Source organism: Sorex araneus, chromosome 5 (genome assembly GCF_027595985.1).
Source record: "Sorex araneus isolate mSorAra2 chromosome 5, mSorAra2.pri, whole genome shotgun sequence".
In the NCBI taxonomy this organism is placed as follows: Eukaryota; Metazoa; Chordata; class Mammalia; order Eulipotyphla; family Soricidae; genus Sorex; species Sorex araneus.
The window spans coordinates 80,941,041-80,955,255 of NC_073306.1; the positions used below are offsets into that span (position 1 = coordinate 80,941,041).

The 14,215-nt window shown below is 43.9% G+C and overlaps 2 protein-coding genes across 3 annotated transcripts in view; one reads left to right on the forward strand and one right to left on the reverse strand.

Annotated features, from left to right (window-relative positions):
• GLMN (glomulin, FKBP associated protein) overlaps window positions 1–8,825 on the reverse strand; it is a 47,122-nt gene extending 38,297 nt beyond the window's left edge. The window contains exons 1-4 of the mRNA XM_055138509.1: window positions 8,760–8,825; window positions 7,831–7,913; window positions 7,284–7,409; window positions 980–1,096 (exon numbers count right to left, since the gene is read on the reverse strand). Of these exons, the coding sequence (XP_054994484.1) occupies window positions 980–1,096; window positions 7,284–7,409; window positions 7,831–7,869 (282 nt within the window). The 5' untranslated portion in view covers window positions 7,870–7,913; window positions 8,760–8,825. The remainder of the gene's footprint in view (window positions 1–979; window positions 1,097–7,283; window positions 7,410–7,830; window positions 7,914–8,759) is intronic.
• A 67-nt stretch (window positions 8,826–8,892) lies between these two features.
• Window positions 8,893–14,215, forward strand: part of RPAP2 (RNA polymerase II associated protein 2) — a 76,569-nt gene continuing 71,246 nt past the window's right edge. For both annotated transcript variants that reach the window (XM_055140460.1, XM_055140461.1), the window contains exons 1-3: window positions 8,893–9,009; window positions 9,649–9,694; window positions 11,931–12,045. In XM_055140460.1, coding sequence (XP_054996435.1) covers window positions 8,940–9,009; window positions 9,649–9,694; window positions 11,931–12,045 — 231 coding nt within the window. In that variant the 5' untranslated portion in view covers window positions 8,893–8,939. The remainder of the gene's footprint in view (window positions 9,010–9,648; window positions 9,695–11,930; window positions 12,046–14,215) is intronic.

The window sequence follows — 14,215 nt, forward strand, 5'->3', positions numbered from 1 at the left end:
TGTGGAAAGTTACAAAAGTTTCAGGTTTAAGTCTCAGTTATACAATGCTCAAACACCCATCCCTTCACCAGTGCACATATTCCACCACCAAGAATCACGGTATACCTCCCTCCTTCCCCCTACCTCCCCAGCCCCCCACCCTGCATGTGTAACTGGTAAATTTCAATTTACTTTCACTTTACTTTTAATCATCATTTTTTTTTTTTTGCTTTTTTTTGGGTCACACCCAGCGATGCTCAGGGGTTACTCCTGGCTTTGCACTCAGGAATTACTCCTGGCAGTGCTTGGGGGACCATATGGGATGCCGGGGATTGAACCCGGGTCAGCCGTGTGCAAGGCAAATGCCCTCCCCGCTGTGCTATCGCTCCGGCCCCTTAATCATCATTTTTGACATAATTATTAACCATTTATATTTCTGAGTCTCTGAGCTTGTCAGTTACAACTAATCTACTTCCTATTTCCACTGTGATCACTTGCCTTCTAAATGGCTCATACTCTTTTAGGGCATTGTCTTCAAACACTGTATACAGACTAATGCTGGTGATAAGTATAGATAGGCTGGAAACCCCTGGATTGAAGAACATGCTAGCCTAAGGAATGTACCACAGAAATAAAGCACTAAAATGATTCCAGTTCCAGTGGTGCAAACAACAACAAAACCCAAAAGCCTCACTACCAACCTAAGCCTTAAATTCCACATCAAAATTATGGTTACTTATTATAAATAACCAGCTTCTTAGGTTTCTTCTTGGATTCTGAATCAGTGGGTCTGAGATAAGGTTGCTAATAATTATATCCAGAAAATCTGAGGAAACTCAAAGTAGCCATCTAATCAGTGAGACTGAACCTTCTTTCCAAAGATTACCCTATTGTATTTTCATGAACTAAAATTTTTTTCACCAAATTATCATAAGATACTAAAAGGTAATTTAGAATACTGCTCTGTATTATGACAGAGAATGAAATTTTGTTAACTTACCTTCACCAATAAATCAAGCATCAGAAAATATTTTTTTTTATCATCTTCCTTATCATTCCATAAAAGGCATCGAACAACAGGACCAACAAGATTCCAGCCCATATTCTTGATGATTACCTGTAAAACGGTTTCAGAGTGAAGCAAACACTGCCACCTATAGGATTCTCACCGCAGCTCTCCTTGTGGGAGCTTAGCATTTCCTCTGCAGGCCTACATCCTCACCGTTACTTGCTCCATTCTTTAGGTGAGGCTGACCTCCTGTCTAATAACTGTCACATCTTTTCCAAAGAGGAAGCAGATTATCTTCCTTTCTCCTTGGAGTCTCCATGCCCATCTCTGCCTCCTCTATTGGCCCACATCCATACTTCAAACTCTCTTCCTGCTCTATTCTCCAGAGTCACCTGCATATCCCGCACCCATATCTCTGCTCAGTTGTGCCCTGAGCCAGATGGCCACAAAAGCTCTATTCATCACACCTCACACTGCACACACTCAAACATCCTGCAGTGAACCAGAGACTGAGATGTTGTAGCTCTGATAACTGTTAAAAACTTCAGGTTATTAATTCTTCGTTCCTAGCTCCATTCATCTGTCTAATGAAAAAGCTCTCACAAAGGCAGTGGTTATTATTTTTTTTAAAAAATCACAAAACTTTATTTTATTTATTTATTTTTTGCTTTTTGGGTCACACCTGGCGATGCACAGGGGCTACTCCTGGCTCTGCACTCAGGAATTACTCCTGGCGGTGCTCAGGGGACCATATGGGATGCTGGGAATCGAACCCAGGTCGGCCGCGTGCAAGGCAAACGCCCTACCCGCTGTGCTATTGCTCCAGCCCCCCCCAAAAAAATCACAAAACTTTAAACCACAGAGAAACGACAGTGCCAGGGTCATACTGAAAGTAGCCCAGTAGTCCACATGGGGCTTCAAAAAAAATCACAGGCAGGGAGGCAAAAAGCAACACTTAGCCTAATCATCCAGAGAGTAATGTAATTCACTCCCATGGGGGTGAATTACAAAGATAGTGTGCGACTTCAGAGCACAGTAGTCACAATGGGGAAAACACTAAGAACCACACCAAGCTCAATGAGTGAAACAATAGCACAGAAGACCCTACCGGTACCAACCAGTTCTGTAAACTCAGAGAACACACCATGATGACAATGTGTAAATGAGCTCAAAGAAATGATGGTACAGAGAGTCAATAAGACATAAGAGTATGAATGGAAATGAGAAAATGATAATCCAAAGTAATATAACTCAAAAATATGGCTCATGACACAGCCCTGTGTAACCTCCGAGAGCCAGCACCTGTGTAACCTCAGAGAGCCAACCCTGTGCAACCTCCGAGAGTCAGCACCTGTGCAACCTCCGAGAGCCAGCACCTGAGTAACCTCAGAGAGCCAGCCCTGCGCAACCTCAGAGAGCCAGCCCTGTGTAACCTCAGAGAGCCAGCCCTGTGTAACCTCAGAGAGCCAGCACCGGCACAACCTTAAAAAGTTATTTTGATGTGGTTGGAGGTCGTGTGGGGGAAGGGTGATGCAGGCCGAATACAGACTAGAGACTGAACACAATGGCCACTCAACACCTTTATTGCAAGCCACAACACCTAATCAGAGAGAGAGAGAACAAAGGGGAATTCCCTGCCATAGTGGCAGGGTGGGGTGGGGGGAGACGGGACTGGGGAGGGGGGGAGGGATGTTGGGTTTACTGGTGGTGGAGAATGGGCACTGGTGAAGGGATGGGTTATCGAACTTTGTATGGGGGAAACATGAGCACAAAGATGCATGGATCAGTAACTGTACCCTCACGATGACTCTCTAATTAAAAATAAACTAATAAAAAAATATGGCTCATGACATGAAACATGGAATAGAAGGCCTCACCAACAAAATAATGGCAGTTGAGGGGGAAAAAATGGTGAACTCCAAGATGAGATGTAGGAAAACAAAACATGAAAAAAAAAATCTCAAAATAAATGAATAGCCAGGCCAAAGTGATAATCCAATGGGTAGGGCATTTGCCTAGCATGCTTCTGACCCAGGTTTAATCCCCAGCACCCCACACAGTCCCCTGGGCCTGTCAGGAGTGATCCCTGACCACAGAGCCAGGATAAGCCCTGATTATTTGTGGGTATGTCCCCAAAACCAAAAATTCTTAAAAATGAGCAGCATACCAGAGAACTAAGTGATGAGTTCAAGAGAAACAATGAAAGAATCATCAGAGCCCCTGAGAAGCAGGAAAGCACACTTGATGAAGAGCCACTAGTCAAATAAATCATAGATAAGAACTTACTAGAGCCGAGACATGCAGATACCCAGATTCAAGAGGTCAAAAGGGTTCCAGTGGAAATAAACCCAACACAAAACTCTAAGACACATGATAAGCAGAATGACAAAGCCAAAGACAGAGACAAGATCTTGCTGGAAAACAGCAAGATCAAAGAGAAGCTAAGAAACTCACAATGATTCACAGCAGGTCTGCAAAAATATGACTGTACACGCCAGAAGAGAATTATGGGATATAATTTGGAAAAAAATTTAAAAGAAATAGTAATGAACACCTCACAAGGAATACTCTATCCAGCAAGATTATTATTCAGATATGAAGGAATGATGTAATGCTTCATGATAAACAACAGCTTAGGAAGTTCATAGCCTTGAAACTAATTTTGTAAGAAGCATTAAAAGGGCTTCTTAAAAAACAAACTCAAAACTTCCACAAAATGATGGCAATAATATCTTAATTTCAACAATATAGCTCAACATAAATGGCCTGCATGCACCAATCAGGAGACACAGAATGGCAGGATGGAGCAGAAAACTGAGCCAAATGTCTTGCTACATACAAGACACACATCTGAACAGTGAGGGTAACAGAGGCTGGTACAGTCTTACAGGCAAACAATTCCCTTAAAAAAAAAAAAAACCGGTGGCCATGCTTATATAAGACAACATAGACTTCAAATTTTAAAAGGCTATAAGGGACAGGGATGATCACTTCTTAACAATCACAGGATCAATACATCAAAAAGAACTTATACTCCTTAACATACAATATACCTAAAAATGGACCACCAAAGCCTTTTTTTAAACTTCTAATAAAGGAATATATTGACAGCAACACAAGAGTAGTAAGAGACACTAGGACTCTTCTATCACCACTGGACAGATCAACTATACAAAAACTTAACAAGGAAACACTGGTCTTGAAGGAAGAAATGTAAGAGACGCAACTAGCAGATAAATATAGTACCCTTTATCCCCAAAAAGTTAAGCATAATTCTCCTCCAGTGCACATAGGACATTCTCCAAGGTGGACTACATGCTGGGTCATGAAACAAATCTCCATAAAATTGGGCTGGAGAGATAGTATAGAGGGTAAGGCACTTGCTTTGCATGTAGCTGACCTGGCTTCAATCTCCAGCATCCCTATATGATCGTCTGAGTACTACCAGGAGTGTTATTGAGTGCAGAGACAGGAATACCCAAAAGCACCACCAAGTGTGGCCACAAAACAAAAAACAAAAAATACCCAAATCTCCATAAAATCAAGAAAATAGAAATCATACCAACTATCCTCTAAGATTATGATGCTTTGAAAATGGAAATTAGTCACAAACAGAAAAGGAAGAAAAAAACTCAAGCATGTCAAAATAAGCGCTTTAAAAAAAAAACCTTAAATAAAAGAGAACTTTCTAAGTTAAAAAATCCATATTATGATAATATAACCATTTACAAAAAGAAGTACTATAGTAAGGGAGCAACAAATGACCTAAGGAAACATAATTGTTGAATTGGTCAAGACTGAGCTTACCTGAGGTAGGGAACGGGGAGAAAGGGGTCCTTAGGACATTGGTAGAGGGCAGAGAGCACTCTAGTGGTGGGTATGGTGGTTGGGAAGATGAATACATGATAGTAATTAATAATATTTTACATCATAATACCTCAATAAAAAGGGGAGGTGAGAGATAAAGAAAGAATTTAGAAGATAACAAAAGCAATTTACTTCCATAATCTGAGGAGAGGAAAGGCAAGAAAAGCCACAAATAAAATCCACAACACCATAAACAATTGACAAAACTATTGTTGAGGAGCTGAATAGGGAGTTCAGGGGTCAGGAGTGTATGCATTGTATGTGCTGAGACCCAGATTTGATTCCCAATACGATACTGCCACCTACCTATTGCCAGGTATAGCCCTGGAGGACCCTGACCCCTGGCCATGCAAGGTCCAAGCAATTTCACATTCTTGGGGCCTTGAACAGAACTACCCAGGTCGGTTGGCCAAATTATCACCAGGAGTAGACCACAGGCCCCCTGAACATAGCTAGGAGGCCCCTCTACTCCCCAGAAAAAGGGGAAAAAAATTACCAAAAGACAGTAATGGGGTGTGTGGGACCACATCCACCCATACTTAGAGATCATTCCTGCCAGAGCTCTGGGGACCATATGTGGTTCCCAGGATCAAACCTGGGTAAGCCGTGTTGGGTGCAAGGCAAGCACCCTACCCACTGTACTACTGAACCAGCCCCTAGACCAATCTTGATAGTTTTACCTTGCCAGAAAATTAAATTGCATTCCATTTTAAACATTCATTTATCTATAACAGAATGTAGCACACGGCATATCACAAAGGCGATTCCCTGGGTATTAAGTCTAAACCTCACTATGCTTAATCACCTAATCAAAAGACTTGTACAAATCTACAACTTAAATCTATTTCTCTACTGAGAACACATTTCTTGCCAATTGCTTCCTTCATCTTAAACTTAATATTTCCCCAAATAAATTTTCTTATCTCCCTTAAATGTTCTCCTTAAATTGCTTTTTCTTTTAGGATATATTGTACTCTCAAAGGCTTAAAATCCACTTTTGTATCTCATTTTCATTCCCTACACTCAGTCTTTCCTATTCTACCCTTTTATAGTAGAATGCAGATTCTAACCAGAGGCACAGTAGAGTTTTAAAGCCAGGTTGTACAGGTCTGAATTCTGGATGTCACATAAAAGCTGAGTTAATTTTGGGCAAGTCAACTCTTCTTCAGTGTCTATTTCTTTATTATAAAAATAAGTTTATACTCTGAGAATGCAACTGAGAAGAATCAAGGTGTTGAAAACCATTATATTTGAGCCACATAGGTACCATTATCGCACATCAAAAATATATATATTTTAAAAAATGTTCTAAAATATTTTTAAATGTTCTTTTAGAAATAATAATAATAAAGCATAGATCCACTCACTATTGCTTGGAGGGTCATGTGGTGCCAGGGATCAAACACATGGTCAAGCACAAGTTAGGCATATGCTCTACCACTTTAACTATGTTCATAATGCCTAAAAAACATGTTTTTCAAGTTAAAAAGGAATCACTATCAACTACTGACTAGAAATTCTGTAACTACGTGTGATTTAAAAGTTTTAAACCTCTTCTGAGTATTATCAAGATGCACTGACTATAGCCAAAGGCCAGCACAAGCAGACTGTAATATCCACGAATTACTATATAACTAAATAGTACAATTAATGAAAGGAGGTTGTGTACCTGGTTTTCCCTTGTATGAGAATACAAAGGCACAAAATTTGAGAGTGTTTATGTTCCAGGAAATAGTTGTCCCTGATTCCATAAACATTCCTATTATGGAGCATTTCTTAAGACTATGTATGCTTGCTTTGATTCTCTGCACACAAAATATTTTACCTTACATTTGAGTTTCCATAAACTTCTGGCTGAAGACAATTTGTTACACACCAAAACTTAATACCTAGTCCACTTGATGCTGGTATTTCTCAAAATAAATTAATGACTCAAACAAAACTTTTGATCCCTACACCTGAAACCGCCGCTCCTCTAAAGTGTTTCACTAATACTTTAACACTTAACTCATTTGTTCTGTGTCAGTATTGATAGTTATTAACATGCTTATTTCTCCTACCAAACTGCAAACACTTAAAGTATATGATTATTCCTACTTGCTTTCTTGTTTTCTAGTTTTCTACTATCAAAATTTAGATCAATTCTTTTTTTTTTTTTGCTTTTTGGGTCACACCTGGTGATGCACAGGGGTTACTCCTGGCTCTGCACTCAGGAATTACCCCTGGCCGTGCTCAGGGGACCATATGGGATGCTGGGATTTGAACCCGGGTCGGCCGCGTGCAAGGCAAACGCCCTACCCACTGTGCTATCTCTCCAGCCCCTAGATCAATTCTTAAATGTTTGGTTAATAAATACATGTATGAGTAACAGCATCAGGTGGCTCTTCTCTACTAAATACTAAAAAGTATATATGAAGACTATACTTACCTTATTTTTCTCATTTTGAATAATTTCTAATAGCTGGTCTATATGCCCTTCATCTATGCATTTTTGGCCTGCTAACTGAAACAGGCCAAAATCTTCTTCTTTAAAGTCTTGCTCTTCTAGGATTTGCTGGTAAAAACAAAAACACATTTAGGCAAATAAAATCCAACAGTTACTTCATACAGGAGTTATCTGTTTAAGTTCTAGATAAGGTCTGTATCATCATATGAGTGAAAATTAGGATAAGCCTAATAAATACTTTAATGAAAGATGTTGAAATCCACTGTGAGAAAAAAATTCTATGATAAGAATCTGTTAAAATTTTAGAAGTTTATTTACAAAAACCTAAAGTTTTAGTAAAAACTTATAAGTTTACAAAAAGTATGTCATGTGAATAATCCAATCTGCCTATATGCTATTTACTTACAGTCCAGAAAAGAAAAGGATTAAAGCAGCTAAACTGTTTGAGTGACAGCAAATATAATTAAAAACAATCTGTGCCCTTCCCATATTTTCAAAGATATTAAGTAGGAAAGAAAACATCACTCACACATCTCTTTATTATGGACTGAAGTTCTTCCACAGCCATTCCTTGGTTATTTTTCTTAGTTTTGATGCTCGAGCTGGAATTAACTAATACAACATACACTTGTTAGCAACTGTCAGTAATGTACTTCATTCTGTATTTCATTCTTATTCTTAATTGATAGTCGAGTATGGTTGTCTTTCATTCTGATTCTTGATAAAGAACAAACATGAGATGTTTTCAAGCAGAATTGTCATTACTATGGGTTAGTATGTTAACCTACAAAAATAAGCATCCATTGGGGGAGGGGCGGAAACCTCAGGTTGCACGTCTTAAGTTTTCTAGGGGCTGATAGTTTTGATAGTTTCTGAAGCTACTTGGCAGCACAAACCATGGCTCCTGATGAGTTTTTCAAACGCTGACATATTCGGAGGCCCTGAAATCAGTTCTAACCATCAGATTTTAGAAATAGCTCTCACGTCCCACCGAACAAAAACTGGGGCGCAGCACAGCTCCCCACTCCTCGCCCCCCGCCGGGGCGTGGCGCGTTCGCTCGAGCGCGCCCACCCCCACGGCGAGGGTGGGTATTGGGGGAGGTGGGCGTCACTGCCGCGGCAAGGAAAGCAGGTCCCCCAACCTTGGCGAGGGGCGTAGGGACGCGGTGAGTGCGGGGAGGTGGGGGGTGGGGGGCGGCGTTTCCCGCAGCGCCAGCCCCGGCGCCAGGGCACGGGCCGGCCGGGTCTTCGCCAAGCCGCGCTCTGGGGCGGATCAAACAGCGGCGCGCGTGCGGGCGGCATCCCCAGGAAGCCATTTCTCCCGGGCGCTGCACGGCCTCGGCGTTCGGGGGGAAGGGGACCACCACCGTGCGGGGAGCCTGCAGCCCGCCGTGTGGCTCATAGCCCACCGCTAGTTCCCCACCGCCACACGACCTCCCGGTAGGCGCGTGCACTCACCCGCCGGGCCGCTCGCCCCTCTCGGCGATCTCCACCTCCTCGGGCCGCGCAGGCTCAACCCCTGACCCCGCCCCCCGCTGAGGCCCCGCCCCCGCGCTCAGGCCCCGCCCTGCGCACGCCGGCGGGGGCGGGGCCTCCGCGAGAGACGCCGGGGGCCTGCGGCGCCCTGACGACACGAGCATGGCTGACGGCGTCCGGCCGCGGGCGTCAACGCGCGGGAGTCGGCTTCCCCGCGGCTCCCGGAACGCAGGTAGGAGAAAGGGCTTCATCTCCTAGGACCTGGCAACTGCCCCCACACCCCACCCCACGCTTCCAGAATTCCAGACGGGGGCGCGAGGCACCCTCCCGAGAGGCTGCGCGGCGGGGCGGGGTGAGGGGTGTCCGGAGCGAGGAGAGCCGAGAGCGTTTCCACCGCCGTCCGGAGCCTGCTGGCCCCAAAGTTTGCCCAGAGGGGCCGGAGCCCCCGTTTGCGGTGCTGGAAGAGTAGCATGGGGTGGCCAGCGTTGGGGATGAGCAAGGGCTGCGTCCTCGGGCCGTGTGTGCGCGGCCGCCCTGGAACCTGGCGCTCGCCCTGCTCGGGGCACCATTGCCTCGGTACCCGGGGCCCCGACCTGTCCGCGTTCCCAGAGGGCCAGGCACTTGGGGGAGGGGGAGGTTGCCGCCGAAAGCGCCCATGGAGTTCTTAATACAAGGCCGTCCTGAGAGAGAAACCTCTTAACTCCGACCACGGGGAAATTGGAGCCCCTTCCCATTTCTGTTGAGTGACAGGTGTGTGAATGAAGAGCGTGGGAAAGATGGTATCTTCGGTCGATGGGGTGCAGGAATCTGCCCCGCACCAAGAGTGTTTCTCTAATCTGGGCCCGCTATGTTGTTTTGGTTTTTGTTGTAGGTACTTCACAAACAAACGCCTTAAAACAAGAAGATGCGTCTAAAAGGTAAGCATTCTTGGAAGCTGACCTCACATGCTAGGTGAAGAAGCAGCTCTGATAGAGAAGGGGTCACCAAGCAAAGGGTGCTAGGCGGGCTCACTAGGGATGGGAGATACGGGCTGCAAATAGACTATAGACTGAACATGATGCCTACTTAATACCTCTATAGCAAACCACAGCACCCGAAAGGAGAGAGAGAGAGCAAAAGGGAATGCCCTGCCACAGAGGCAGGATGGGGTGAAGGGGACAGGGTGGAGGTGGTGGGAGGGATGCTGGGACCATTGGTGGTGGAAAATAGGCACTTGTGGAGGGATGGGTACTCAATCATTGTATGACTGAAACGTAAGCATTAAAATGTGTAAGTCTGTAACTTTACCCCATGGTGATTCACTAATAAAATAATAAAATAAAAATTAAAAAAAATTAAAGGTAAGCATATTGCTTGGACAACAGCATTTGCTCTGATGTTAACTGAAGCGTTTTTATTTGCGATTGCTTTCGGGGAGCACTGCCACAGTCCTCTGGGGACCAAGAGCAGAGACCTCCCACATGCAGAGCAGAGACCTCCCACATGCAGAGCAGAGCACTCCAGTTCTTTAAGCTCTCCCCAGGCCCTGAACCGTTTATAAAAAAACCATGGCTGTGCTACCTTAGGGAAATGCGGGAACCTGGAAGATCTGAGCGCTCAGTCTCACATGGACTGTTAGATCCTTCTGCTCCTCATGTGAGGAAAACCAAATCAGATTCCAGGTCAAATGGATAGTCCAAAGAGCAGGGCTTTTGCCTGCGTGTGTCCAGCCCAGTTTGATTCCCCAGCATCCCATGTAGCCTGCCAAACTCTGCCCAGAGTAATTCGTGAGTGCAGAGCCAGAAATATAACCCCTGAGCTTGAAAGTGTGTGGCCTCAAAAAAAAAAACAAACTAAAGAAATAAACCTGTAGACATAAACGAAAACCAGGTGCTCCACACACAGTTTTCTTCCTGATTTTCGAGGTAGTGGGTTAGGGGAGGAGGAAGACTCCCAGCTGTGCTCTGCACTCAGAGATCACTCCTGGCAGGGCTTTGCGACCACATAGGGTGCCTGGACTGAAACAGGGTCAGCCATGTGCAAAGCAAATGCCCTAGCCCATGTACCATCTCTTTGGCTTGCACCTGTCCCTATTTATATGCCAGAAACTTCACAAAATAATTTTGTTCTTTATATTTTGCACCTATTTTCAGTTCTACGGCTTTCTCAATTTTCCTAAAAAGACGATTTATCTCCTGTCACAAAAGGTTTCAAAAGTGGTAGCCTGTGAACATAACATCAAGACTGTATAATATCTATGTCTTAACATTTTATTTTTTTTTGTTTTTTGGGGTTTTTTTGTTTGTTTGTTTGTTTTTAGGTCACACCCGGTGATGCACAGGGGTTACTCCTAGCTCTTCACTCAGGAATTACCCCTGGCGGTGCTCAGGGGACCATATGGGATGCTGGGATTAGAACCCGGGTCGGCCGTGTGCAAGGCAAACGCCCTACCCGCTGTGCTATCACTCCAGCCCCTGACTTAACATTTTATGAAGCATTGGTTTTGACTTTAACTTACTCATATTTTTCAAAATTTTTCACTGAGTGTAAGATGTCACAGATCTGTGTTTAGCCCTTGGATATGGTCTTGAACAGGACAGAGTTCCTATCTAGTAGAAAAGAGAAGTGCTGTTAAGTTTGTCACAAACAACTCTATAACTATAGATCGCAGTATGAGCCCGAAAGGAAAAGACTACCAGGAGACAGGACTCCACTTAGAGCCCATTCTAGTCAGGCATTTGCCCAGTCTGGGTTTTCAGGGAAAGTCTTCTCTGAAAAGTTAATCATTTAGCTGATACTTGCTAGCGCAGTCGGCTTTAACCGAATAGTAGTGAGGAAAGGCCTCCAGCTAGGTGGCAGTATGTATGAAGGCCCTAAGGCCAGAAAAAGCTTCATCAGTTCAAAGAGAGGCGCTGTCCATGGGGGAGTGTGATGTTTCTCAGGGACAGAGAAAGAAACTTGGGAAAGGTCAAAGTGACAGGATTCAATTCTTACAAGCCACCGTGGGAAATTTAGATTTATAAGTGCATATGGTCCCCTGAGCCCCAATAGGAGCAGTCCCTGAGCACAGAGCCAGGAGTAATCCCTGAGCACTGCAGGGTGTAGCCCCAGAACAAAATCACAGAAAATTGACCATGATAAACAGAATTATATGTAGAATAATTTTTTATTCAGGAAAGCCGAACTAGAAGCAGCTGTGAGAAAGAAGATAGAGTTTGAGAGAAAAGCTTTGCATATTGTTGAACAGCTGTTGGAAGAGAATATTACTGAAGAATTCCTAAAGGAGTGTGTATGTATCAACAGTTAAAATTGTTATAGCATGAGATCTTTCAATCTACACAGCTTGAAACTCTGCTTAATCGAAGTCTTTGTATCTGTTCTCACTAGATGAGGTAACATGCTGTATATTTCATGCATTTGAAAATAATATACTATTGTAACCATCTGTATTACTCTGGGGTTAGGTGAGCCTGCATAGGACCCTGATTTAATCCCTGTAGCTGCATGGCTCCTCGGTACCACTGGACCTGTGTCTGGTGGTGCCCAATACTCAGGGCTTTAGTCCTAAGGGGCTTCAAATTGGATTGTCCAAAACTCTGTTGGCTGAGCATTGCTGAGAGTTCTTGTCTCTCACATTGTTTGGGGGTCTCCCCCCTCAAACTTCACTTCTATGTATTTCTCCTTGTATAATAACTTTAAAATGCAATGAAAACTCAATATGCTCATTTTACTCTGTAGTGGTAGTTCTTATAACCAGCTTATTAATCACACTTGACTTTTACCAGTTTACACTAATATCACTTTGTCATTTTCCATATCTTTGTGTTGTCTTATTTTGTTTATTTGCTTCTTTTTGGCTCATTTTACTCTGTAGTGGTAGTTCTTATAACCAGCTTATTAATCACACTTGACTTTTACCAGTTTACACTAATATCACTTTGTCATTTTCCATATCTTTGTGTTGTCTTATTTTGTTTATTTGCTTCTTTTTGGTTTGTGGGCCACACCCAGCAATGCTCAGATGTAGCTCCTGCACTCAGGAATCACCCCCGTAGGGCTTAGGGGACTGTTTGGGATGCTAGGGATCAAACCCAGGTTGGCTGTGTGCAAGGCAAGCCCTACTTGCTATACTATCTCTCCAGCTGCTGTTGTAGTACTCTTGTTGTAATTCTTATTAGTTTTGATGTTTAAAAACTTGAAATCTGCTTTAATAGCATCAGAAGAATTATAATATGAGTTAGAGAATTTATTTGCATTACTCTTGAGTAAAACTTTTATCAATACTCATATTCCTTCAGAGAATAAAAGAAAAGGAAAAATCAGAATATATACTGTGAATGTAATTGACGTGTGTGGGGCTCAGATTTTTTTTATCAAGAGGAATATGTACATATCACGAATCACGAAATCCCCGTTAATCGTTGATTTCTTGAGCGGGCTCAATAACCTCTCATTCGTCCTTTCCCTGAAATCTTAGAAGTCTCTCTCGACTCGGCCCTCCCAAAGATGTCGCACTGGAGACTCAGGGTCAGGGGAATGAGATCCAGCTTATTACTGGATTTAACATATGAATACACCATGGGAAGCTTGCAAGGCTATTCCATGTGGGCAGGAAACTCTCAGAAGCTTGCCAGTTTCTCCCAGAGGAAGAAGTAGGCTATAAGGGGCCGCATGCTTCTGGGAGCTCACTTTTAAGTCTCTGGATGTTGGCCGTTCATGGAATTACACACACCTGGGTTCCTCTGCCGGTACCTTCATGCGTGAGGCCTGTCCGAACGTGTGGAGAAGGGCCTCGAGCATGGCTGTAGCTAGGTTTCGGTGGTCTTCGGTCGCCGGGAGCTCTGCTCGGGGTGGGGAGGGAAGCTGGAGCCCATCCTCTCCGAGGGGCCCCGGGGAAGACAGCCAGGCATGTGAGCAAGAGACTCTCTCCTCTCTTGGTTCCGCAATGTACATATATAATAGTATTTTCGGAGTCCAGTTTGAGAATATGCAGACAGAGAAGGATGGTGAGGGAACCTGATACCCAAACCAAACTCGTATTCTGAAGAGAGAAGGAAATGCATGGTGCCATCTCCTTCCAGAACAGAATCTTTTCCTTGTAATTAGTCCAGCTCAATTACTGTAGCACTGTATCACAGTCATCCCATTGTTTATTGATTTGCCTGAGCAGGCACCAGTAACATCTCCATTGTGAGACTTGTTGTTACTGTTTTTGGCATATCGAATACGCAACGGATAGCTTGCCAGACTCTGCTGTGCGGGCAGGATACTCTCAGTAGCTTGCTGGGCTCTCCGAGAGGGACGGAGGAATCAAACCCAGATCAGCTGTGTGCAAGTCAAACACCCTACCCGCTGTGCTATATCGCTCCAGTCCCCAGCTCAATTACACAGCAAGCAAATAAGGCCCTTCATAGATATCTTGGGAGGTCAGAAATCTCAAGTGGACATTTGCAATCAGA